General features: G+C 48.6%; 1 protein-coding gene across 8 annotated transcripts in view; it reads left to right on the top strand.

Moving 5' to 3' along the window:
• The window catches only part of AGAP1 (ArfGAP with GTPase domain, ankyrin repeat and PH domain 1), a 513,811-nt gene that overhangs the window by 257,620 nt on the left and 231,496 nt on the right, over positions 1 to 24,695 (top strand). For all 8 annotated transcript variants that reach the window (XM_025889132.2, XM_025889128.2, XM_073876820.1 and 5 more), the window contains exon 9: positions 4,176 to 4,268. In XM_025889132.2, coding sequence (XP_025744917.1) covers positions 4,176 to 4,268 — 93 coding nt within the window. The remainder of the gene's footprint in view (positions 1 to 4,175; positions 4,269 to 24,695) is intronic.

Below are 24,695 nucleotides of genomic sequence, written 5' to 3'. Positions count from 1 at the left end.
ATAGAAATTTGGGGTTATGAAAGAAGCAAACACTGCAGTGGGTTTGCATCATGACACTGAAGGAAAAAGGCTAAAATCCCAGGGCGGGACCCAAATGTGGGTCATTACTGGGCTTGATGTTGAACAAAACGGTGTTGGTGATGTTGATGGTAACGTGTGGATATTTTTAAGTTCAAGGTCTTAGAAATAGGAACTCCACTAGATGTCAGTGTCATCCAAGGAATGAGAAGAGGCAAACTAGTTTTGAAATTGTAGCAATTAAGAAACTAAATTCACATTATTTCCAGTTTGCACCTATTCTTAAATATGTAGAATTCACACTCTTCGTCCCTGGCAATTGTTGGTCATTATTGGCTTAAATTGGTGAAACGTGTATTTACTCAAAAGCATCTGGTAGGAGGACAGACGTGCTCTAGGCTGAACAATGTTAGTGAGTAAAGATCCACGCAGACTGGGACTGTAACACCCAGAGGAAGGAGCACTGTCCACCTTATTTATTAGACCGTCGTAAAGAGGCCAGAGGTAATTAAGTAGTACACACATCATTTTTCAAATACTGCACTTATAAATTTTATAAAGTAGACCTGTAATGTACCATTCTGGGCTCACTGAGTTTTGCAGTCCCAGATGTTTATTTGCATATATGCACATTTTTAGACAAAAATCACATGCATTCTTCACAAATTAGAATAAACTTCAAATCGCTCCCGTAGTAGCAGATTATGTTCTATTTGCAGTAGGAATTAATCAAAATCTAAATTATATCTTATTTTGCTCATTTCTTTGAAAAAAATCATTGTTTTGAGAAAAGAAGTATTAAAAAGCTACGTCCTTTTTGGTTTTGTAGTGTGGGTTCTTAGTACAGTTAATTTAGTGTAGTTGCCCTAATGTACACATGGTTAAAATGGTTTTATTAGAAAATATTTTTATGGAGAGACAGGAATAAAAAACACAGGCACGTACTTACGTGGGGCTCATCAAACACACACATTTTGCCACAGCTACTGCTGCTGCTAAGAAATAACACATCTTGGGTAAAAGTCGAAGCCCTCCAGGTGTGCCTCCAAAACACATGCACCCTCCTCCCCTGCCCGGCTCCCTGCCTGAGGATGAGCATCACCTTGAATTTGGTGTTTATCATCCATCTGCCCATCTTAAGCTTACTCTAGTCACTGGGCACTGCCTTGCTTCTTTTCAGACTTTAAAAAAGCAGTGTCATTTACATGATCCTTTGAGAAGCTCCCCCCATCATGCCCGCCAGTCCCAGTAAACAGAGCCAAGCATACCCAGTAAGCACGCTGTGCAAAGAACCCTAGAAGCCCACCGTAAAAACAAGGCAGCAAAGCTGATGGTACGCACCGCACCGTCTGTGTTTTGCCTGTTGAGGAGGAGAGTGCGGGTCCTGCCACAGCGTGTCTGAGTCGAGGGCTCGCCGTGGGTTGAAGGGGGAAGGCAGGCTTCTGTGTGATAGTGTGGGTTCCTGGCAGCGTGGCTTCCTGCCCCCGTACGCAGGTGGTTGACGGCGTGTCCCTCTGTGGCTTCTTGCGTCACGTGGCAGAAGGTAAACATTTGTGCAAAGAAGGAGGTGATAATGAGGCTGACTTAACCGTTCTTTCTTCCGTATCCGGGGCTGGCGAGGGTCACTGTCTCTCCCCGGGCTCGCCGCTGACCCCTGCGCTGAGCCTGGTCCACCCTTGGTAGCTTCCAGTCGCGCGCATCTGGCTGGTCCCCGAGCACCGTCACTCGTGCCCTGCGCAGCTGCCGCCCAGCACCGCTTCGTGCGGGAGGATTCCACAGAGTGGTTTCAGCAGAGCAGTGGCATGTGCCATGGGCGATGTGGTCTCCGGGCTGCCAGAAGACTCGGGAGACCCCACTGCAGACTCCTGCATGCTGCGGCATTTCCTGTCCAGGGGTTTGTTTCAGTGCGGTTGTTGGGCACCGCAGCCTGGGGCACGGGGAGAAGTAATCGAGGGGCGGGGGTGTGGCGGGCCCTTCTGCCCAGCAGCTGGCCAGAACCTTAGAGTCGTCAGGGAATTTCTGTGCCACTTCGATGGTGAAGTCTTCCCAACTTTCTTCCTAACTTTCAGGCAACGTGTGTGGTCGGACAGAGGTGGGCTCTCTGGCAGCCTGCTCCCCTGGAATCTGGGAGTCCTGCTCAGAGAACAGAGGGACTGGGGGGCAGATGTGCTGCCTTGAGGAAGATGTTCATTTTTTTATGTTTGTTTTGTTAATTACTCTGGTTAACAGAGAATAATGAAGGTGGATTTTCAGATTTGGGAAATTTGGAATTCATCAAATTCCCAGAGTCCTATTAATGATCTGTGTTAATTAAAAAAAATTTTTTTTTTATATTATCATCGGGAGCTTTGAATCTTCTTTTACAAAAGGAAACCTCAGGTGCCCATTTGCAGTAAGATATGGCAAAAGGAGAATTGAGGGCTATTGCGTAGCTCTGACTGAACATTATTAATTAAAGAATTAAAGAGAAAAGTGATCCCCTACCCTGTAGCTGAAATTCATGACAAGGAATCAGTACCTCCCATTTCCTCTCAGCCCAAACGGACAAATTCTGCCTTACATTTTTCTGCAGCTTTCGGTTTGTTGCTTTTTCATTTCCCATTACCTCGTTCCAGGCTTTTCTGCCACCCTAAAGAAAAAAAGTGCACGGTGCCTGACACATAGTAGGTGTTCAGTAAATGTCGGCTCTCACACTCATCAAAGGGGCCTATTTCCTAATGAGCATACGTGCTCCTTGAAGTGCCACATCTGAGTTTACATCATGGGGACTTTTCTCTCTCACACACCCAGTGACGCTGCCCCTTTTAATATTTAAAAAAATAAAAAAGAAAAACCGGCTGCTCCATCTCACACCGCTTTGAAATTGGATTTCATTAGCTCTTCGCTGCAGCACCGGACACCACGAAGTCTGTGCATTTCATATATCATCTCAGATTTGAAAAGCACATGAAAATATTTCTCCATTTTCAATATTGCGTGAGTAATGTTCCCATTGAAAAGTAATGGAGTGAAGTTGTCACTTGTCAGCACAGTTATTAAGGAGGACGAGTTTCAGATCTTTCTCTCATAATAAAATAAATCTGTCAGAAAATCATTGTGCTCACACTTCCTCATGCCATCCAGAGATGGAGACTGAGCTGGGGTGCTCCTTCCGCTTCCTAAAGTCGCCGTGCGCTCTGGGTCATGGCTTCCCTGGGTGGCACGTGGCCGCCCGCCGCCCCCGGGCGGGTCACACAATGTCAACAACGCCGCCTAGAAGACTGTTCTGCGAACTTGGCAGACGGAGCTGCTCATTTTACCCCAAGTACTGATGTGTTGTCAAAAAAGAGGTTTTTCAACTTTCTTCCCCTTTGTTATTTTGTTGTGGTGTGGTTGACACTACTTTGACTCTAACCATCCAGAAGCAATTAAAAAGAGAAAAAAAACCAACATTCACAGCACCTTGGTATGAATGAAGGGTGCACGGTTAAATTGCCCCTCTCTGTCGTCATAGAATTTAAAAATCCTTCAGGGGCGCCTGGGTGGCTCAGTTGGTTAAGCGACTGCCTTCGGCTCAGGTCATGATTCTGGAGTCCCGGCATCGAGTCCCGCATCAGGCTCCCTGCTCAGCAGGGAGTCTGCTTCTCCCTCTGACCCTCTTCCCTCTCCTGCTCTCTATGTCATTCTCTCTCTCAAATAAATAAATTAAAAAAAAATCTTTAAAAAAAAATTTAAAAAATAAAATAAAATAAAAATCCTTAAGATGTTAACTCAACATACACCTTTATGGGGTAGGTTTCCAAAACAAGCTGCAAGGAGGCCTTTTCTCTGTGGCTGGATTAGCTGCAGCCTGAGAACGCGCTTTCCTGTTGGGCGTTACTTTCCTATACGGTCCATTGGTTTCTAGTGATTGAATTTTGAGCTCTGTAAAAAAAGAATTAAAAGGTAATTTTGCAGAGGAAAAGTAGGGGGAAAAGTTTAAGGAATTCTCCGTAGAACGATGGGTCAGTGGAACGAAGTACTCGACAGGTCGCTTCTCGGGTATGTGCGTGTGCACGCGCCTGCATCATCCATGGCTTCTGGGTAGGGATTCTCAGACACTGTCCGGATGAGGGCAGGCCTGCAGATCCGTGAGCTGCAGCCCTTACCCAGACGCTAACTTTATTTTTGCTTTGCAGTCTCGGAAAGGGAGTGACCCAGACAAAGAGAAGAAAGGCCTGGAGAGCCGCGCGGACAGCATCGGGAGCGGTCGAGCCATCCCAATTAAACAGGTATGCTGCTTCCCCCTTTTTTCCGTTCCTGGAGCTGGAGACACACCTCAGGTCTCTCCTTGCTATGATGCTGGCTCGTGCGCCAAGGTTTGTTTGATGTGCTCTGTTGATGAATGTAGAAGTCACTCACTTGACATCAATTAGAAGAGGTTCCTGTGTGTATTAAAATAGGATCATTAGAATAAGAAGAGGGAAAAATGTGACAACAGATCTAATGAAGTGCAGTCTGCCCGCTGCATATGGAGTGTGTTTCGAGGCTGAGCTGGCTTCAAAGGCTGCCTTTGTAGCCCGGCTTTGATTGGGCCGCTGCCGCCAGTCGACAGGGGTAAATCAGATCGCCGTACAAGAGCCCCTTGTGATCACAGGAATAGCCCGATGTGGCCCTAATTTGCTCTCGCAGACGGACATCTGAACACTGTTTCAGGCTGGTTTGTAACAACGAGGCAATTAGTTGTGATAATCATAGCCGGTGTGTCAGCTGTGCGCTCTTGTTTGTAATTTGCTAATGAAGGAATTGTAACTTTGATTAGGTTCAGTTTCATTTAGACCTTATTATATAAAGGAACATTTACAGCTGTAATGTGGGGCCTTAATTAAACTTCCTCATTACACAACAGGACTTGAATTCAAGCATTTGTTTTGGCCTATGTTGCTAGCCTGGAATAGGTTTTCATTAGCCCAGAAACTGGGTACCAAATTACTTTATGTCTCAAGGAAAATGGGAATTCACGTGACATATTTTGGTATTATAGTTCCAAGGAAAATAAAAATAAAGACTTCGACCTAGCACTGTGGCTCCTGGAAACAGCATCTTTTACTTTGTGAAAGAAGTCCAATTGATTTAGAGTGCATTCTGCTTGAGAAAGGGGGAAAAAAAAATCTGCGGGCAGGAGAATAGCTCTGCCTCTTAAGAACAGGGCTGTGCCCGATTTGTCCCTCTGGGTGGATTGCTCTTTGCCATCCTCTTCTGCAGGCAGGCACCCAGTTTCCATGCCCTTCCGCAGCTCCGGTTGGCACCGGCCGCCCTTACAGAGGGCTGGAGTCGGTGCACAAATACAACTTCACCCATCTGAAACCAGCAGAACGCAGCATTAGCCGGGGCTGGGCAGTTTCAGCATGGACGGAGGGGAACAGGTGGGCCAGGGCCCGAGCAGGGACTCCCGAAGCATTCAGATCCCGAGCCACAAAGTCGTGGACTGGCTCCGGGCGCCACTGAGAAAAACCCTCTTCCCTCCTCTTTGCTGGGGGGCGATGTCTTCGCTCTAAAATGGTTTTGTTACTGTCAAGGTCCACACACGTCGTTGCTTATTCTTTTCTTTGTGTGCCTTTATTTATACACCGAGCTGTCTACAGGAGGTGATTTTAATGTGCGATTTTTCTATTGATTCTGTTTCAACCAGAAAGAATTAGGAAAATCATTTAACTCCTTTTCTCTCATTTAAAAAATTCGTCCTGGGACATTTCCTTTTGGGAATATTAAAACCTAATTCTCGACCACTTCCTTGATTCATGCCTATTGTCGATTGGGGGGTGCCGCCCTCCACAGGGGCTGGGCAGGCCCCTGGCGTAATTGGAACCTTCACTCCATTTGTACCCTGCTCATCTGCAGCGGGGGCCTGCCGTACAGACTAGGTTTTCAATATGTGTGCCGATTGGAGTTGACCATCAAGCGTAAAATGAGTATTACCCAGTCTTTGGAAGCCTTTCGATTGTGAATGTTCAAAATAATCTCGTTGAAATCTAAATCATGGTTTGGTTTCCCGATGAGTCGTGGTTCAGGAGCGCGCTCAGATCCTTGTGCCTCGTGGCTGCCACCACGGGCAGACTCCTTCCTAGAAGTGCACACCTGTCGGATCAGAGTCCCCCATGGCAGAACATCCCAGGACCTTCCAAGCCTCACATTCCCCATCTGTGAAATGGGCCCTGGATGATAATCAGAGTCCCCTGAAACTCCAGGATGTGGAGATTCCAGAGAGAATTTTTTTAAAATTCCAGCAAAACTGGATTTTCCAATTAGTCATGCTCAGGGCACCTTTGTTGGAGCCTTTCTGTGGGTCGCAGGGATTGATGTGAGTTTGTAGACGGTCCTACAGGTTTACATCACATGCCCACGTGTGCTGTATTTGTAAAGGATCTGAGATCATTAGAGATGGTCTGAATTCCTAGCCCTCCTCTCGCCGTGACTTCAGCCAGCGGAAATGAGGGGCAGGACTGCAGAGGAAGGAGCCCAGGGGCTGGCATGTTCTTTCTAGACACTCGCTAGACCTGTTGTCGAGGAAATGAACAGTTAGATGAGTGCTTAATATTGGTTAAGAGCTTTTCAAATAGCGTCCCCTCGAATCCCCCACACCTCCACAGGTGAGGTGGCTGTGGTATCCTTGCTTTAAATGAAACCCGGGCAGGGTGAGCACTCTAGACCAGGCCGCTTAGGGAAGCGATGGGGCCGAGATCCGGCCGCCAGCCCCTCACCCCAGCGCCTGTGCTCTCGGTTGGGGAAAAGCCTTCAGAAAGCTTAGGAAGCGAAGTTATGTGTTTTAAACAAGTGAGCCCTGACCTCAGACAGACAGCTTCCGCTTATGTAGAAGAAACTTCCAAGACAGCCAGCCGCGACACGTTTCTCCGGGGACCATGCCGCTGCGCTCACCTCCAGGCGTGGGAGGGCTTGCTTTGCCCCGCCGCGGTTTCGTTTGCTACCCTGCCCTTCTCCCCAGCACTGGCCCTTGGCCTTCTCGAACAGCCACGTTCAAGACTTGGTCTGCGCGTGGGAGCCCCATACCCCGGCTCCTGGGCCCGTCCCCCCATGGCAGAGAGACCATCCTGGAACCTCGGCGACCTCCCTGGGGCTGGTGATGGTGATGGGTTTGGGACCAGCCAGTGTTTTTGATCATCACAGACTCTTTCTTCCCCCTCCTCACAGGAGTCTTGTGGCAGCTGGTTTAGGACACAAGCAAGGTGGTCTTCACCACGCTTTGCCACCAGATTCGTGTTGGTCCAGATTGAATGTGGTCCAGCAGATTATTTTAACCATGCTTTGCTCACATTCTGCAGCTTGTTCATTTTGAGAACAGAGGCCCCTTCCCCCAGTGTGGGAACCAGCTGGAGCATGCTGGCCAAGGATTTCCTCTCCTCCCCTTTGCCCCAGGTAAAGATTCCTCATCGAGAATATGACTGATTTTCTGCAAAATAACTTCATTTTTTGAGGACATGGGCCCACCTCTCCTTTTTTGTCCTTTCTGGGGCCTTAGAGGAGAATTAGTTCAGAGAGTTCTATTTTTCCTTCTTTTTTTTTTTTTTTTAACTAATAAGATAAGGTCTGTTCGAATAAAAATTAAAAAGCAAAGCAAGAAAAATAAAAAAAGCCAGAGGCCCGGCTCAGCGGCGAGTGGGCTTGTCACGTATTAATTTTTCATTGCTGTGGAGAGTTGTACATACATAATCACTTGATTGCAGTGGGAGTTAGGGAGCTCCTATGGTGTCATTTGCATAAATCTTGTTAAGTCAATGGCAGTTAATGAAGTACAAATGAGCCCGGAGAAGGTGACATGCAAATCGTGGGTGGCAGATGGGAGGTCTGTTTGGGGGACGGCAGCTGTGTGCTCTCCTTTCTTTCTTTCCCTTTGGCATTTTTTAATCTCTATATTATAGTACAGATACACAGCCTCAGCCCTGGCCTCTCCCCTTCCCAGCAGACTCCCGGCCAGAGCCCGGCCCCCTCCCGCCCCCGCCGCACTCACTCCACAGAAACAGACCCGATGGCCTCACCTCCCACTTCCTAACAAGCACTAGGATGTATTTGAATCTTTAAAATCTTGGTCAGCTTGTCTTGTCATGCTTCCACAACTGAGAGTACGTATTTCACTTGGGGGGACAAACACGCGAGCTTCTCACTGAATACTTGGAGAGAGTATGTTGTCTCCTGCAAGACTTCGAAGAATGAAAACGAGTAAGAAATGCTGTCTTTGTCTCACTATGCTTCTGTGTGGGAGCCTGGTCTTCCCCCTTGAGACAGGCCAGCAGTGTTTACCCCATGCTTGCCCCCCTTTGCACGTGTGCCATGGGCCTGAGGGGGCAGGCCTCCCAGGGTTGGTCAGGAATGAGAGGTTCTGGAAGTGGACGGGTGCCCTGAGTCAGACCGTGGCGGAGACCCCTGCCCATCAGTGCGGACTCCTCAGGCGGGCCCCCTCAGCCCTGTCTCAGTCATCACTAGGGGTCCCTTGCCTGCTGGTTTGTGTTTTAAAGCTCCAACTGCCAACGGGCCTCACTGTGAACTTTTAGAGATTTATGGGCAAAACATGCACTTCCTGCTTTCAGAAGTTGTTTTTTTTTATCTGTTTCATCAAGTGGATGATATTTTGAGAGAAACGAGTCTCCGTGGACTGTGAAGAGAGGCAGGCCGAGGGGCGTGTGTGGGCAGCCTGTCCTTGGTGACCACTGTGGTGGTCACTCAGGAGCCACCGGGCCATTGGTTCTCACGGTGAGGGTCCAGCTGAGCACTCTTCCGGTGTGCGGGCCTGTGAGGTAGTGCTGCAGGTCGAGGTCAGTACACAGGTTTGGGATGGATGCCCCAGGGATACATCAAAGGCATGAAATGTCCTCAGAACACCTGTCTTGAAGTCTTACTTTTGACCTTGAACCTGGATGTCATGGTCCCCTCTGGAGGAGAGCACTTTCCAACAGCCACCTGAAGCTACCAGAAAACCATCCCCAAGCCCTCAGCCGAAGGGCCGACCTGCGTGGAACTTTGCGGTAGCACTCCGCCACCGGGCTTGGGATCCATTTGAAGCAGTGCGTGATTTTGATTCTCAGCTGAGTAGAAAGAAGCAATTGTCAGTTAAGCGAAAGGCACCTCTGGAGTTAATCCCCTCGGCCAGCCTGCCACAGGCCACTGCCCGTGTTGTCCAATACCTGGGATCAGCCCGGGCGGGGGGTGGATTGTGTGGCGCTGGCAGAATAAAAGCCACCTAATGACGCTCACTTTAACATCTCCAACTTGGACACCCGTCAACTGCCAGCCAGCACTTCCACAGAGGAAACAAAATTGAAAAGTGAGCTGAAACTTTTGGGGGGCCTGGAAGGGGGGGGTGTGCTCTTCCTCCCAGGAGCTCAGCAGGAGCTACGTCCCAGGGTCCGTCCCACGCCCTGTGAGGTGTGAGCACCACAGCTCCTGTCTGTCAGGCCTGACCACAGAGGAACCAAGGTGAGCGAGAGGCGCCCTGAGAATATGCTGTTCACCCATGTGGCAAATCAGCTCTGCCCGGGCATCGGGGGCCCATTTAGTTCCCCAGAAGCAGATAATTTACTGACGTGGACCCCAGTGCCCTGAAAGCTAATTTACCTCACTTGGGTGAACAACTCCCTGAGAGTATTGCATCTGGTCTGGTTCACGACAGACTCAGCCAATTACGATTATTAATTTAATGGATCAGGTGGGTGCATCACATGCTTTTAATTTGACTCCTCAAATATCAGACTGTCATTGGAAAAACCGTTCAGACTATCTGGATGCCTGGCTAAGAACTGACAGTCGTCCATCTTGGACTTAAGAGGACACACCCCCCACCACCCCCAGACTCCTTTGCAGCATGGGTGGACGACAGGATGGTCTAAACAAAATGCTTAAAGAAATTACATTAACCAAGATGCAGAATTCATCATTTAGGTATAAATCTGCAAAGCAATTTAAAATGCGACTCCCCTTAGTCCTGCAGGCTGTAGGAGGGGGACACAGAGCAGTGTGCGCTCAAGTGCTTTGTACACCATAAACTGCCATGCAGACATAATGTTCTTCCCAGTAAGACTCAGTGTGTCCTCTGTGGATCCGTAATCCAGGAGCTGGGATAATATCTGACTAGGTGATTCATTTCAGCAAAATGTTGTTTATTTTCTTTAAAAGTTCAGCAGTGATGGTGAAGCCCAATTCCCCACGAGCTCAGTAATGCAAGCTCACACACAAATAGAGGAAAGTTCCCCAAAGCCAACGCTGGTGTGAATAACCAGAGTTTATTTTTGTCCGGATGAATCAGTAAGGTATTTGTTCCAGGCGTTATTTCTTATCAGACACAATCAGCTTGGAATAGTCACATGCCCGTCCTGTGCAGACTTGCTCTGGGTACCCTGCTCAGGACTCAGGGCAACAGAAGAGTCTACGAGCCAGCCTGGGCTCAGACCCCACCCCGGGCCCTCCAGGACTGGCAGATGAGTGTTGGGATGGAGCTGTGTGGCGGGGACCCTGGGAGCCCCAGGAGCTGAGGAACGATGGATTCCCCTGAGCTGGAAAGGTGTGGGGGTGAGGAGGGAGAGGGAAGTGGAGGTGGGGGACAGGCGGAGGCTGCTGCCAGAGGCAGGAAGTGGGCAGAATGAGCAGAGTGGCGGGAAGGAGGGGTGCTGGGAGAGGGTGGGGTGTCCCATGGCCAAAGGCTCTGGCCTGCCTTCAGGGGATGCTGGGAGGGGGTTGGTTTCCCCGTGTCAGCCGGGGGGGGGGCGCCATGCCATGTCTCCATGGCACAGCAGTGTGGGGGCATGAGACTGAAGACAATATAGAGCTCAGGGCTCCAGGATCCCCCCTCAGGGGACAGCGCCTGCAGGCAGTGTCACCGAGGACCAGAGCCACCTTTCCTTTGTAGAGCGACCATTGGCCGATGTTCTCCCTAATCCGAGGGTTTCTTCCCTCCTGCTACTTTATCCCGTAGGGTTTAATCCGTCAGAGTATCAGCAGTCGCCAACACTTACTATTTCTGAGTGCCAGAGACTATCTCCATTTGGCAGATGAGGAAGGAAGGTTCAAGGAAAAAGTGACTTGCCCAATATCACACGGTGCGTCTGTCTGCAGGGGCTGCCCTAACAAAGAACCGCAGATGAGGGGTTTCAGCAACAGTGATTTCTAGAGTCTGGAAGTCCAGGGTCAAGACGCTAGCAGGATCAGTTTCCGGTGAGGACGCTCCCTGGCTTCCCTGTGGCTGCCTCCCCGCTCTGTCCTCACATGGCCTCTCCCCTGTGAATCGAGTCCTGGTGTCTGTTCCTCTCCTACTGGCCACGAGTCATCCTGGAGGAGGGCCCTGCCCTTCTGACCTCAGTTAACCTTAATTACCTCTCTGAGGGCCCTATCTCCAAGTATGGTCACACTGGGAGTTAGAGCTCCAGCATCTGGATTTGGGGGGCGCATAATTCAGCCCGTAACATGGGCCTGATTAATAACAGGAGCCCAGGTGTGTGTGACCACAAGGGACACCTGCAGCCATCTCTCCTATAATAGTCTTCTGCCTTAGGCCTTCCTAATGTTACAAGGTAAGGCCACTGTGTTCTCCATATGTTTGGGAATCAAAAGAACCTACTTTGTGAGGCTCCATGTACTGGATAATAAACATACAGTAGTCAAAATATTCTGATTGGAAGGTTTTAACATAAATCCTCCTAAGTTGCGGTAAAGTGAGAATTTGAAATAAGCCTGGTGGGAACACATCCTTTCACGAAGCATGAACCTCCCTCTCTGTGCAGTACGTTTTATAATCGTTGAGGCAGTGGAGACCCTTCAGGTCGGTTTTAAAAGGAAAAGCTGCAATAATCAGTGGTTTCAGTGGGTCCTTTCCCAAGGTGCCTCCTCAGGACTGTGGGCATGTGTCAGGCCTGTAGCTGGGAATGGCCAGGGAAAGCGTGTTGATTCAGCAAGTGCCTGCCCGTCCTGGGGTTCATCTTACACACGGCTTCCCTTCCAAAAAAACAAAAAAAATCCATCCTGTCCACAAGTTACCTAACCTGTCACTGTGGTAAAGGCACAGTGCCATGTGTTTTATCAGTTTATCGCAGGTAGAGAAAATGCCCAGAGAACACATCATTATTGAAGGGAAGGTGAGAGGCAGGAGCACCAGGGCCTCACCATGAAGGTGATGAGGGGCTGTAAGCCCTCAACCATGGCCCACACATTTGCAGATACTACCTGTAAACCTCTGTCTACCAAGACGCCCGAGAAAATCACAGCATCACAATCTCAGTTCTGCTTCGTTGAGCCATTCCTGATGGAGGACTCCGTCTCTCCACATGTAAGAACATAGAACATGGACTAGGACTTCTCCCAAGCTGGCTTTTGTCCTTTGTGAATAAAAAGTTTAGAAAACAAGTGAGCGCTTCTCTTCCTGGCAGGGAGAATCACAGGGCCGTCAGAAATCCATGTTTCATATAAAAACAGCAGTGGAACTCCATGGGGCGTTTGGCTGCTGGACTGGACACTTGGCCAAAAAAGGAGATGGGCCCCCAGCTTTACCAGCCGGTGCCCCGGGCATTCCCTGGGGGCTCCATGGCCCCTGCATGTGCTCCCTGCCCGAGGCGGGCTCCTACTTGCTGCTTGCTCCAGAACCTTTCGCCCGAAGTTCAGAGAAGGTGACCTTGTGAGTCTTCCCAGTCCCTATTTCAGGAAAGAATCAGACCATGTTGCTTTTTTTGTTGTTTGTTTTTAGATTTTGAGAGAGAGAGCACAAGCAGGGAGAGGGGCAGAGGGAGAAGCAGACTCCCCGCTGAGCACAGAGCCAGACATGGGGCTGAATCCCAGGACCCTGGATCATGACCTGAGCCAAAGTCAGACGCTCAACTGACTAAGCCACCCAGGCGTCCCCAGACAGTGTTGCTTTTATCAGAGAGTTTTGAGTAGTGAAAACACTCTTTCCTTTCTTGCGTCTCACAAGGGGACTTACTTCCTACTGACTTACCGAGGGCCAGGTCTTCAAACCCTTGGTATGAAAGCTGATACTGTAATTAAATATGTAGATATTTGGTGAAATAGTATAAAATGGGCATGGGAAGTGTTTAGGCATGGGAAATACATTCATAGGTAGACACTTTTATAAAGTACCTAATATCATAATTATGTTTGTAGACTGGCAAAAGAGACACATTAAAAAAAATACTACTAACACCTCAGGGCCTTCCCAAACCTTGATTTCCCCAATTCAGGGAGACCTATACCCCACTGAACTTACCTGCTCACATTTCCACCTGCTGAAAAAGTCCACACGATGAACCAGATGATGATTGTGTTAGATTTATCATAGCAACGCTGGCCCCCCTCTCCTCAACCGATGCCTCTTGTGCATCAGTTACTGTTAGATGCTTCAATCCTACGGCCTTTAATTCTCTGTCAAGCTAGTGCACAGCTTCTGCCAACAGCAGACGGGAAATCCAAGGCTCAGGGGGTTAAGTCCTATGGCAGATGAGGTTCCCGCACTAACCAGTGTCAGAGCTGGGATTCAAATCCAAGAGTCTTGGAGAATATGTTTCTAGAAAAGTCTTCCGTGCCCCATCCCCCCTGATTTAATCCGTGCTTAAAGGACCATCTTTTCTAAACCAGATCAAAAATCAAGTAAATGGTACCGTCTCCTCATAGGGTTCCATGTGTCGTGGGGCCGTCCTCAAAAGCGTGTGCTGGCACCTGTGACCGACATGGTACCCACGTGGCAGCATGCCTCATGGCCCGGAGGTTGACCTGTGAAGTCAGGGCTGGCTTGTGAGAGATTTTGACCTGATCTAGGCACAGGGGCCATGCATGGCTCCTAGCTTTGGCTGGCACTGGCCCCTTTAATCTGTGCTTGTCACAGTCTTCCTGTCTTTGGGGCCCAAGTCAAATGCCTTCAGTTCCAGAAAAACTTACCTTGTCCTCAAGGAGATGTGGCGTCTTTCCCCCTCCTCCCTCCCAGGACACTTCCTCAGGTCTTGGATCTTGCTGCCATCTTGTCTGATGCTCATCAGCATGTGCTCCTTCGTGTGTCCGCTCCCCCCGTGTGCTCTCACGCTTCAGGAGGGGTGCTCCCTGGCAGAGCTCCTGCCTTGCTGTGTCGAGCAGGGAAGCAAGCAGTGGTTGTAGACGGAATAGCTCACTAGTGTATGATTTCATGTTTGTTGTAAAGAGTGTGTTCCATTGAAGAAGTTGCACCCAACGTTGTTATATTTTAAAAAACGGAATACATTTAATTCAATGTTCTTTACACTTAATTGTTTCAGCTACATAGAATACTATATTTAGGTAAAAGACAAAATGGACATTTTTAAACCATCAAAGAATCAAACCATTGTCAGTGACCAAAATCACTTGTGAAAACTGGTTTCTTCTAAAACTTCTCTGCTACTTTTCAATATTCATACAGAAGAAATTCCATCTAAGTAAATATCTTCATTATGTATTTTTCTTTATAAGAATTGTTTTATGTCAAACCTGCAAATTTTAGTAACAGGGGACTGTTTTTATAATTGCCAGATTTTTACCCCATTCTACATTCTGCGTTAACCAGAGCCTTCGTGATTGTAATTAGTGCTAAAAACAAGAATATGTTTATCCTCACAAAGTTATTCTGTAGAAAAATAATTCATATTATTTTTAATATACATTAAATTTTATGAAAATATACTGCTGGGGCTATAAGTAACTTGCAAGAGATGATTTGGAAATGAAAAACCACAGGAAGCAAATAAACATGGATGGATGTTTGGCCTTTCTTTGTGGGTTTCTAAAGTATTGGAAACTTAAAACAATGAGAGATCATTTTATACTTAGGTTTATAACTAACAAAGCATGATAAAGTCCTTTTAGTAAAAATTAGTTTAAAAAGAAAGTTCTAGAAATGTATTGCTATGTCACTAAAAGTTGGCCTGGTCTTCTTGGAGGGTATAAAAAATGTTACTCGCTTTTTCCCATTAACCTTTCTGCTAGAAATTTATCCCCAAGGAATAATTCACCAAGAGAAAGGAAAAAAAATCTTAAGTGTACAAAAATGTTCATAGCAGAATTATTTAGAATATCAAAATCCTGGGAGCTACTGATGTCCAACGAGCAAGGAGTTAAATAGTGATGGTCACTAAATCGTGCTGGGATCGGCAGCCTCTAGAACTTTTCATTTTGAAGACGGTTTCAAGGTGTGAGAAGTGTTTATAAAATAATAAGTGAAAGTGTAAAACTTTGTAATAATCAGAACATGAAAATAATCATATATTTGGTTTAAAATTGGTTGAATAGGAACACAAGACATGGGGTGGGGATTAAAGGAGAGCTTTAATATTTTTAACTCTCTGTCGTGAAATAATTTTGCACACGCAGCAGAGCCAGTGCAGGGCTCCACGTGCGCCCCAGCCCCGGCCCTGACACCAGCCGTTCCCGCGAGCACAGCACAGTGATGGTAGCCAGGACACCCACGGCGGCGCCACGGACCTCATTCCGACTCCATCTCCTGGTGCAGCCCAGGGTCCCTGCGTGCATGGGGTCACTTCGGCCCTTGGGCACCTCCACCCCGAGGCCGCTCTGCAGTCTGTCTTACCTTCCCAGACCTTGATGCTGTTTGAGGGGTGCTGCAGGAAGACTGCAGAACGCCCCTCCGTGTGCACTGCCTGCTGTTTGTACCCGGGTTGAGGTGATGCGTTTGGGGCTGGAGGACCACAGGGGTGTTCTGTCTTCCTCGGCGCCCTCATGGTAGCCGTGTGTGTATCTCACCGTTGGTAGCATTAACCGTGGCCGTTTGGTTCAAGTGGGGTCTGCCAGGCTTTTCTGTCCAAAGTGATTATTTTTCCCTTTGATGACAATGAATTGATGAATATCTTGGGGAAATACTTAGAGACTATGCTGATAGTCTGTAAAAACATTTTTAATGATATAAGTTGTATTAAATAAGTAGGTTTTAAAAAATGAAGACAATTTCTTTCTGATAAATGTGCATTATCTTGAATAAAATGCCCTGGGTGCTGTGTGTGTGTGTGTGTGTGTGTGTGGAAAGCTAAATTTCCCTTCCTTTATACTGAGTTAGAAGTCTAAATATCACGAAATGCCTCTTCTAATCAAGGAGATTTCAAGAACGGTAGTTATATGTACACTTGGTACTTTTAAATACTTACTGGCCTTTTAGTAATACCTACAATGCAGAAATATTTCACAGCCTGAAAGGACCACTAAGATTGTCCCAATGTTCTTTTTTCTTTCTTAATTTTTTAAAAATTATTTAAATTGAATTTAGTCAACATAGTGTATTACTAGTTTCAGAGGTAGAATTCCACAATTCATCAGTTGCATACAACACCCAGTGCTCATCCCAACACGTGCCCTCCTTCATGCCCCTCACCCAGCGACCCCATCCCTCCGCCCCTCTCCCCTCCAGCAGTTTTCTTTCTTTTTTTGATCTTCCATGGATAAACCATCTAAGAAGGAGTAAGTACTTCTTTCCTCCTTCCTATGTTGGAGAGAAGGGGCAAGTGAGGATAAATTTGAAACTTGCTGGGCCTTTGAGGAGGAGCCTAAGGGTGGGGCGGAGGAGGTGAGGCAGAGTCTGGAGGGGGTGTGGAGGAGGTGAGGAGGGGTCTGAAGGGAGGTTGAGGACGTGAGGAGCCTAGGGGGGTGGAGGAGGTGAGGTGGAGTATAAAGGGCGGTGGGGAGGAGCCCTGAGGCAGGGGTGGGGGTTGTAAGGAGGAGCCCCTGGAGGGGGCGGGAGAGGAGCCCTGAGAGGTGTACAGGGGGTTGGAGGTGAGGTGGAGCCTTGAAGGTGGGGCTGTGAGAAGGAGCCCAGAGGAGAAGGAGCCCGGAGGGAGGGGGGCCCGGGGGGAAGGTTAGGAGGAGCCCCAGGGGTGAGGAGGAGCCAGACCTGGGGAGTGTGAGTGGACCTGGTGAGATGGAGAGGCAGTTTGCAAAGTCAAGGGGAACCAGAGACTGTGGGCCTTGAAGGGTGGGCACAAGGTAGGTTCTTGGCAGATCTAAGAGCGATGAATGCTCAGAGCGCCGCTGTCGCCCCGGTGCTGTGTCAGGTTGATGTGAAGCGGGAAGGAAGCTTCACAGAGGTTCTGCAAACCAAGGTCTCTTGGGTTTGGTCTCAGATTTTTTCTTTTTTCTTTTTTTTTTTTTTTGCATGAAAATTGAAGTCTACTTGAGATTTCACCTATTTTTCTTTACTAACTTATTTTAGAGACTGGAGAATATACATGGGTACACGTGTATGTGTATGTGATGTATTAATATGTACAAATTCCATGTATTGACCATAAGAGGGTTTTGTTTTGTTTTGTTTCGTTTTCTCTCTGAGCATTCCATTTTTGCCCAGACAACCGCATGCTCTGCTAGTGCCTGGACTGACGGCAGCCCTAGCAGAGCAAACGTGCTATTTCTAAAGCTGGAGGAGGTCCCCGTTTTGTACGTGGGGAAACGGAATCCTGGGAAGGTGACATGACTTGCCCAGGGTTGCACCTCATGTGACAGGATCCAGGTCCCATCTTCTGTGATGCGCACTCCAGTGTTCCTTCCACTATTAATACCAACATCCTGGGCATTTTCTTCTCCCTTGGGCGTAAAAAATACATAGAAATAGATAATGTGTGCACCTATCTTGACTGTATTGTGACTGGCCGTTTTTTTTTCCTAAGTGAAACCCTTAAGCTCCATACTGTTTGATCCAGCTATTGTAAAAATGAGGAAGAGAATAAAGAAAAATTACTGCATTTGGAAGGATCTGGTTCCTAAGGGTGGATGAATCCCTTTGGGGGGCATTTCCTTGTCCTGCGGGCTCACTGAGGCCCCAGCAGCCCCCTGAGACTCTGGGCTCTCCTTTACATCTTACAGATGAGAGAGCTGAGGCTCAGGTGCCCGATTTCATAAAGCCGAGGAGACGCAAAGACAGGATTCAAACCCACGTCTGCCTCTTTCCAAAACGCGCAGTCTTGGGATTTAATGGCCTTATCCGCCGCCAAGCCTCCAGCGTGACTTCTGCAGTTACAGTAAAAATTCAGGTACAGGGCAACACTAGGAGGCTGCTGCAGACCCTGCTACAAAGGACGCCCGCGCCGAGGGGTCTTCAGTTGGTGGCACCCGTGCTCCACGGCACAGCCAGGCCTCCCGCCAGAGCTCCTTCCCCCATTTCAGAAACCCGCTAAGTGTATTCCACAGCGGTCGCTTGTAATTGGAGTATCTGGAATTCACTGTGGTTTTAATTAGTTGATTACTAGTTCTTTAAAATGTACTGTACTCACTGTGGGTCTTGCAAATTGGTAACTGGTAGCTACCAGTATAATTAAATATTTCAGAGCACTTGGCTACAGTAGCATTGAACTGTGAAGAAATAATGTTGTATAGCCAATCAAAAAGAGATCCTTGTAAACTCATTTACAGCGGCATGTGGGTTAGGACCATCATAGAGATGCTTATTGCAGGAGAAATTAAAGATACAATTTTGTGCTAAGAGGCAATATAGAAATTAGTTCCTGAATTACTTGTTAATTGATTTGGTAATTCCCTTGGGTCTGCACGCTCTTTTTTTTCCCCCCCTTTTTGTTGTTGCATTCAGTTAACAGTGACTGTTCCCAGAGCAATAAAAATATTTTTCACACTTAGATTAGATACGTCCTTACATCAGACTGCTCACATTCATATTTGCAGAACCAAAAAGTATCTGCCTTAACTACACCCAGCATATTGTTGTTTTATGTGTATTCATCAAGGTAACCAGTGCGTGCATTCGTGGGACTGGATAATTTCAGCAAAAAGGAAGTGTGTTTTTATGTCTTGCGTTTGAGGAGGTTTCTCTGATTTTTTTCCCCCTAATGGAAGCCCTCATTTTATTATCAACAGTGGAGGAGATTTGGCAGGCTTGATTTATGGAAGTCTTATTGTTTGCAATTCAGCAAGAATAACCATACAGAAGACCATTTGTAGAAAAGGGCAGATTGCTCCTAGAAATGATATTGGAAGAGAATGAGACCTGTTTCTCCTGTTGAGATTGCGTGTGGGTCAGACAGGAACACTGTGAACCCCAGGCTGGCAGGGGGAGCCTCTGGGGCCCGCTCCCTGCGTGGGGGCAGCCCCTCCCCTAATGCTGGCTGACGGACGGGAAACGACATTGGGATCCATGCACATATTTCTGCTGCTTCTGTGCAGGAGGCAGAAACTTTTGTCCTTTTGGATTTTTGAGAGAAGAAACTGACTCCCCTTTGGACAGCTGCCAGCATGCTGGCCCCATCTTCAGCGTGAAGCACACATTTCTCATCTTTTGGCTGTGCCTGTGGCCCAAAAGGGAACCTCGAAGACTTTTTGGAAAATATCATTATCCCAGTTTTAGGCCAGTCTGTTGTATTTTCTTTGGCCCTCCCCCACCATCCCCAACCTGTATAAGTATCATTACGCTTCTGCTAAGTTCAAGGCAGTCGATGTTCATTTTGGTGTTTGCTCTTAAAAATGTATGGTAATGATTTATATTCATTTAGGAAGAGTGGAAAATGTTTGCATTTAGCCTTGTCTCTATTAAAAAGTACAAAGTTGTGCCAGTAAAAAGTCATGTTTATCCTGAAATATGAAAGCCATCCCAAATTTAGCTTCACCCGAGAACCGAAGACGCATGCTATACCGGGCCACTGTCAAGCATGCCCTTTGATGAAAGAGCTGCCTGGCTAGTTGTTGGCTTCAGTGGACAGAGAAGGAATACCCTGTGTGCTCTGTGCTCTAGACACATTCCTTTTCGCCGCCCTTAAATGGGGTGGCTGGCGTTTTCCTCATTCCCATGGTTTATTCAGGGCCCCTGAGATGCAGCTCAGTCTCTGCGGGGAGGTGCTGCTTAGGCAGACATGGTACCTGACCACGGCTAACAGGTGCATTTCCAGCTTCATCATCATACACTGCAGTTTGATTTCCAATTCCATACCCATTGCTTCACTCCCCTCTGCCTTATTTTAAAGGTTTTCTCATAGAACTAGCTGTCTTGAAAGTGACTTCCAAGGCTCCTGGAGAGGTACCTATTTGTGTCACTTTCATCCACCGATTATTTCAAAATGACCCAAATTTAGCTTAACAATCCCAGAAGCAATGGTTTTATAACCCTCCGCCCCCAGTGCCACCAGCCTTGATGGAGTTAGACCAACCTGCTTTCAGTTTCCAGGTGTCATGGATGATTGGTTCCCTTGTTAGAGAATCCAGCACCAGGTCCCGTCACTGACCCTAAAGTGGGCCTTTGGGGGATTTCACAACCCTGGGCAGCTTTGTAGTCTTGAATTGTGCTCCCCAAACTGCGGAGGAGAGGAAATGCGTCTCCTTGAGAGGCTGGAAGGACATAGCTTTAAACATTTTATTTTGTATGTATGTGACTTTTGTCTTCTACTTCATAAGCATACCTTATGCTGAAATATGTTTTCTGTTGTTAGTTCAATTGCTGAGTGTCTCCAAATATTTGAGCCAAGTTGGTGTTCCAATGAAGCTCGCCTTGCTTGCTTACCAGGACCCTGACCCGAGCGCCCCAGGTGTAGACCGTAGGCTGCATCTCCTGCCGTGCAGGACTGAGAGATTGGGAGCAGGAAGTGAGGGCTGGCCATGAAGCTCCAAGGTGATGCATATTTCTCCATGATATTTCTGCATTTTAATGACTATTTCTACTAATACTTGTACTAATAATTTTTAATGGTTCACACTGAGTAGGTGACATTTTGATACATTAATAAGCCTTATCAATGACTTTTAAAAGTTCTCTACTCTGCCACGATGCTTTGCCATAGCCCCCCAAAGGAGGGGTGAGAGTGGAGGCCCCCCATCTCTGCTGTCTGCGAGCTGTGAGTAGTGGGTGTCACACCAGCTGTGGGCTTTGAGAATAAGTCCATCACTACATCCTGTCAGAGGCGTTGAGTTACACTTCCAAGGTTTGTCATGGAGGAGCTTCCTTAAAAGTCATTCGCCTGTACTAAAAGATCTGTCTGAATCCCCTAGAAGCGTAAGCCTCAGGAACGGTTGGGCGGTATTCAGCAGTGGCTGTGTCCCGCGCCGGGGGGGCAGAGGGCCAGCTGAGGAATTGCTGGTGTGTATGGAAGGAGGGGCCATAAGGAGAAGCTTCAGAAGTTGAAAATGCTGGCAGTTCGGAGCAGGTAGGCTCAGTGAGATTCCTGCTGGGGGCAGGAGGCCTCCCCGGGACTGATGCTGGCCTGGGCCACTGCGGGGCCCGATGACGGGGTGTGGGGCGTTTTGGCAGCATTATGACAAGTATCCCAGAGAAAGGTCAGTGCGGATAACAATCCTGAATTGTGACTTTTGGAGGACAAGTGTTTTCTGGTTTGTTCTTGGGTTTCTGGGAAGTAATGGGCAAAACTCAGGTACCTTCTTGGGCACAAGATTTGCCAGAAGTGGAAACACTTTGAGGATGATGAAATCAGAGCCTACCGGTGCTGTTCCCCATGCCAGGCCCTGCGGCTTACCCGCCCGGGGTTAGCCCACTGGAACATCAACATCACACGGTCAGGAATTTTCTTTGTTGTTTTTAATCTTTTTGGCAACTGGTGTATCCCAAGCCTCTAGACCAGTAGGCGCTTGGTAAATATTTATTGAATGGAAAAAAATCTCAATTCTTAAAACCACCTTATGTGGATGATAGTGTAATTCCCATTTTACAAACAGAATGAGTGCTCGGAGAAATTAAGCCACTTACTCAATGTCACACAGCTTGGAAATGGTATTGCTGGGGCTCAGGCATTATGTGACTTCCCAAGAGTCACGTTTGTTCTGGAAGGACCCAGGGAGGCTCAGTAGAGTGTGTGCCTTAGCTGATACACGTCTGGAGCTGGAGGGTTAGGAGATAGTCCAAGGTAGGATTCGGGCACGAGTTTCCTTTGGCACGTGTTGCCCTAAGAGTGGTGGAAGGTCAACGAGAGGATTCTGGGAGCTTCTGCTCACCTAAGCAAGTTTCCCAAAGGGCATCCCAGGACTGTCGAGTCCACGTGTGATGCAGGTGTCACCGGGTGACGAACCGCTGAGTGGGGCTGGGCCAGGCCAGGATAACAGATACCTTTTTTCAGGACTCCTAACACCTTTGCTGTTCTTCCTGGCACTGGAGCTTCCGAGAAAGGGCGGAGCACGTGTCCTCATTTGCAAGACCATCTCTTGGGACTCCATTACCCCGGTGCTCAGTTTTGGAGATCAGGTGTCAGTATTTCAAGAGGCAGTTTCCTGGACTGGTGTGAAGAGGCCAGTGTGAGGCAATCTTTCTTTGGTTCCCATCGTGGTTCAACATCTGGAATGGAGAGGGTGGCGGGGGTGCCATCAGGACGTTCTCTGCAGCCTGGGTTTTCACAGGGGTTCATTGTGCCCTGGAGCTTGTCCCCCAGAGCCTGGCCATCCCTGGCCAGTATTGTCTGTAGGGCCTGCGCAAGACCGCCTTCTGTCGCCCCTGTTCCTAGCCTGGCTGTTACTGATGGTGCATTTTATTTCCTGAAGAAGGGGAGCTGGGCCACTCTTGACCTTTGTCAGAATTCCATTTTATTGGTTAAGGATTAATTTTCTTCATGTCCTTTATATCACAGAGGCAGCCTGGGCTGTCTGTCACCTTGATTTCCAAAGGCAGAGGTCTTTTTAGGACAGAGATACTGTGCTGTGTTAACCAAGTTCTAACTTGAATAAGAACTCTGAGTAAGAAAAGGGCCACGATTGGACACTTGAGTTAATGTTGGCCCAAAAGGTATTTGATTGCCCCCAGAGAACTCATTAACGTTCCGTGTGGGGCTAGTTTGGTGGTTTTCCTACCCTTCCGCGAAGATGAATCATGACATTAGCTTTTTATGTATCATAAAGAGATTTTTTTTTCAATGTTGATGATAAATGCTTTTTAATTTTTTAGACTCTGTATGTAATTTCTGCATCCTTTTCTTTGGGGGAAATCGAGCCACACGAGGGTTTGGTGTTAGAGCATGATGACGACTTTTGTCCTTGCCTTGCTGGGTAGCGGCTTTGTACTGGGCTGTGCGGCAGATGCAGGCTGGACAGGAGGCTCCCTTGGGCCCCGAGAGTTTGCAATGTGGTGGGTAGGAAGACCTGCGTGTGTGGGATATGGGACAGAGGGACCTGCTCTGCCAGGAGGGGAGAGGCGGGAGGGGCAGCGTGAACAGTGTGCCGTGGAGCGAGGATGTGTGCCGGGGGAGGAGGAAGGGGTTGCTGGAAATGACAAGTTTATGGTGACCGACTGCTACTTGGACACTCTGGAAACAGCAGGAAGAGCTCAGAGTGGGTAATGAAGAGCCTGGACGGCAGACAGAGCGCCATTGCTAAAGACAGAGGCAGGGAGCTGGGGCAGGAGTTTCCAAAGAAAGGACGTGATGGTGCCACCCAGGAGAGAGCAGGGAGACCCAAGTGGGGAGGCCCATGGAAGACGTGGGTGGGAGAGACCTCGGCTCTGGAGCTTTCCGTGATGACGTCAAGTGGATAGGACTGGACTGGGCCATTTTGGTGGGCAGGGCGGATTGGTTTGCTCAGTAAATGAGTTATATTGAACCAGGCCACTTAGTTCTGTAGTGGGTTGACTTTTTCTGTGCATGTTAGTAATCCCTGTGAGGAACCGTGTGCCACCGGGCCCCGTCAGAGCAAGCCAGGGAGTCCTCTGGCTGGAAGGGCACCCAGGCAGCAGACGACACGCTCATTGTTTTCCTCTCGAAGGATTCCTTTCACTGAAGGTCCCATAATTTGGAAAGCCCCTGATAAAGAGTCTCCTCCCCTCAGGGTGGCGCAGACTGGGGAAATTGACCGTTCGGAAAGATGGGTGTTCTTCCCCAGATGCTTTGGAGTTCAGGGGGACTTGGGCTTCCTTCGGGGGCGCTGTGCTGGGCCGGGGTCAGATCCCAGGTAAGCCCGAGGGTGTGCTGGCGCAGGTGGGCGTCACCCCCGCGTTCACAAGGTGCGCCTCACCGTGCGCCTCACAGCAGGTCGGCAGCGTGCCTACAGATCACTTCTTCCTTGGGAGTTTTCATCCAGTGCCTTCTGTCGGATGCCGGTAACAGTCCCGTGCTTGTCAGACACACCCCTCAGTGTCACTGTCCACAACCACATGGACTGGGGACCTGAGATGTCAGTGGGGCATGATGGCGTCCCCAGGTGTCTGCGGTAGGTGAGTCCCGACGCGCTCGTGCGCGGCCGGTGGAGCATCCACTTCCAGGATGTGTCGAGGCCCAGGAGCCCGCTGCAGGACCGCCGGGGGTGCTGGCACCTCTTGGACGCTCCTTGTCGTGGTTAGGGCTGGTGGGGCTCGCAGCCCGGCTTTAACTTGATTGGTCCTGAGCATGTCACTCTTTTCCTCCTCCTCATCATCACCGTAGATCTTCACTTTTAGGACAGTTTTAAAGTCACAGCAAAATCAAGCAGGAAGGACAGGAAGTTCCGCCGGGCCCCGGCCCCGAGCACGCACAGCCTGCTGCAGCGCCGCAAGCCACAGCGGTGCAGGCCTGCCCTGGCCCTTCGTTACCACCGGAGTTCACAGCTTCCGTTAGGGTCTCTCTCGGTGTGCGTGTTCTGTGGGCTCGGGCAAATGTACAGTGATGTGCATCCGTCGTTACGGGGTCCTGCCGTTGGTTTCACTGCCCTGAAGGTCCTCTGCTCCGCCTGCTCACCCCTCCTTCCTTTCCCACTGCTGGGAACCACTGGCCTTTCTGCCTTTTCCGAAACGATGTGTCATGTAGTTGGAA

Source organism: Callorhinus ursinus, unplaced genomic scaffold (genome assembly GCF_003265705.2).
Source record: "Callorhinus ursinus isolate GAN/ISIS: 27379988/994484 unplaced genomic scaffold, GSC_fseal_2.0 scaffold2, whole genome shotgun sequence".
Lineage (NCBI taxonomy): Eukaryota > Metazoa > Chordata > Mammalia > Carnivora > Otariidae > Callorhinus > Callorhinus ursinus.
Note: the sequence above shows the minus strand (reverse complement) of the source record. Positions and strands in the feature narration are given on the sequence as shown.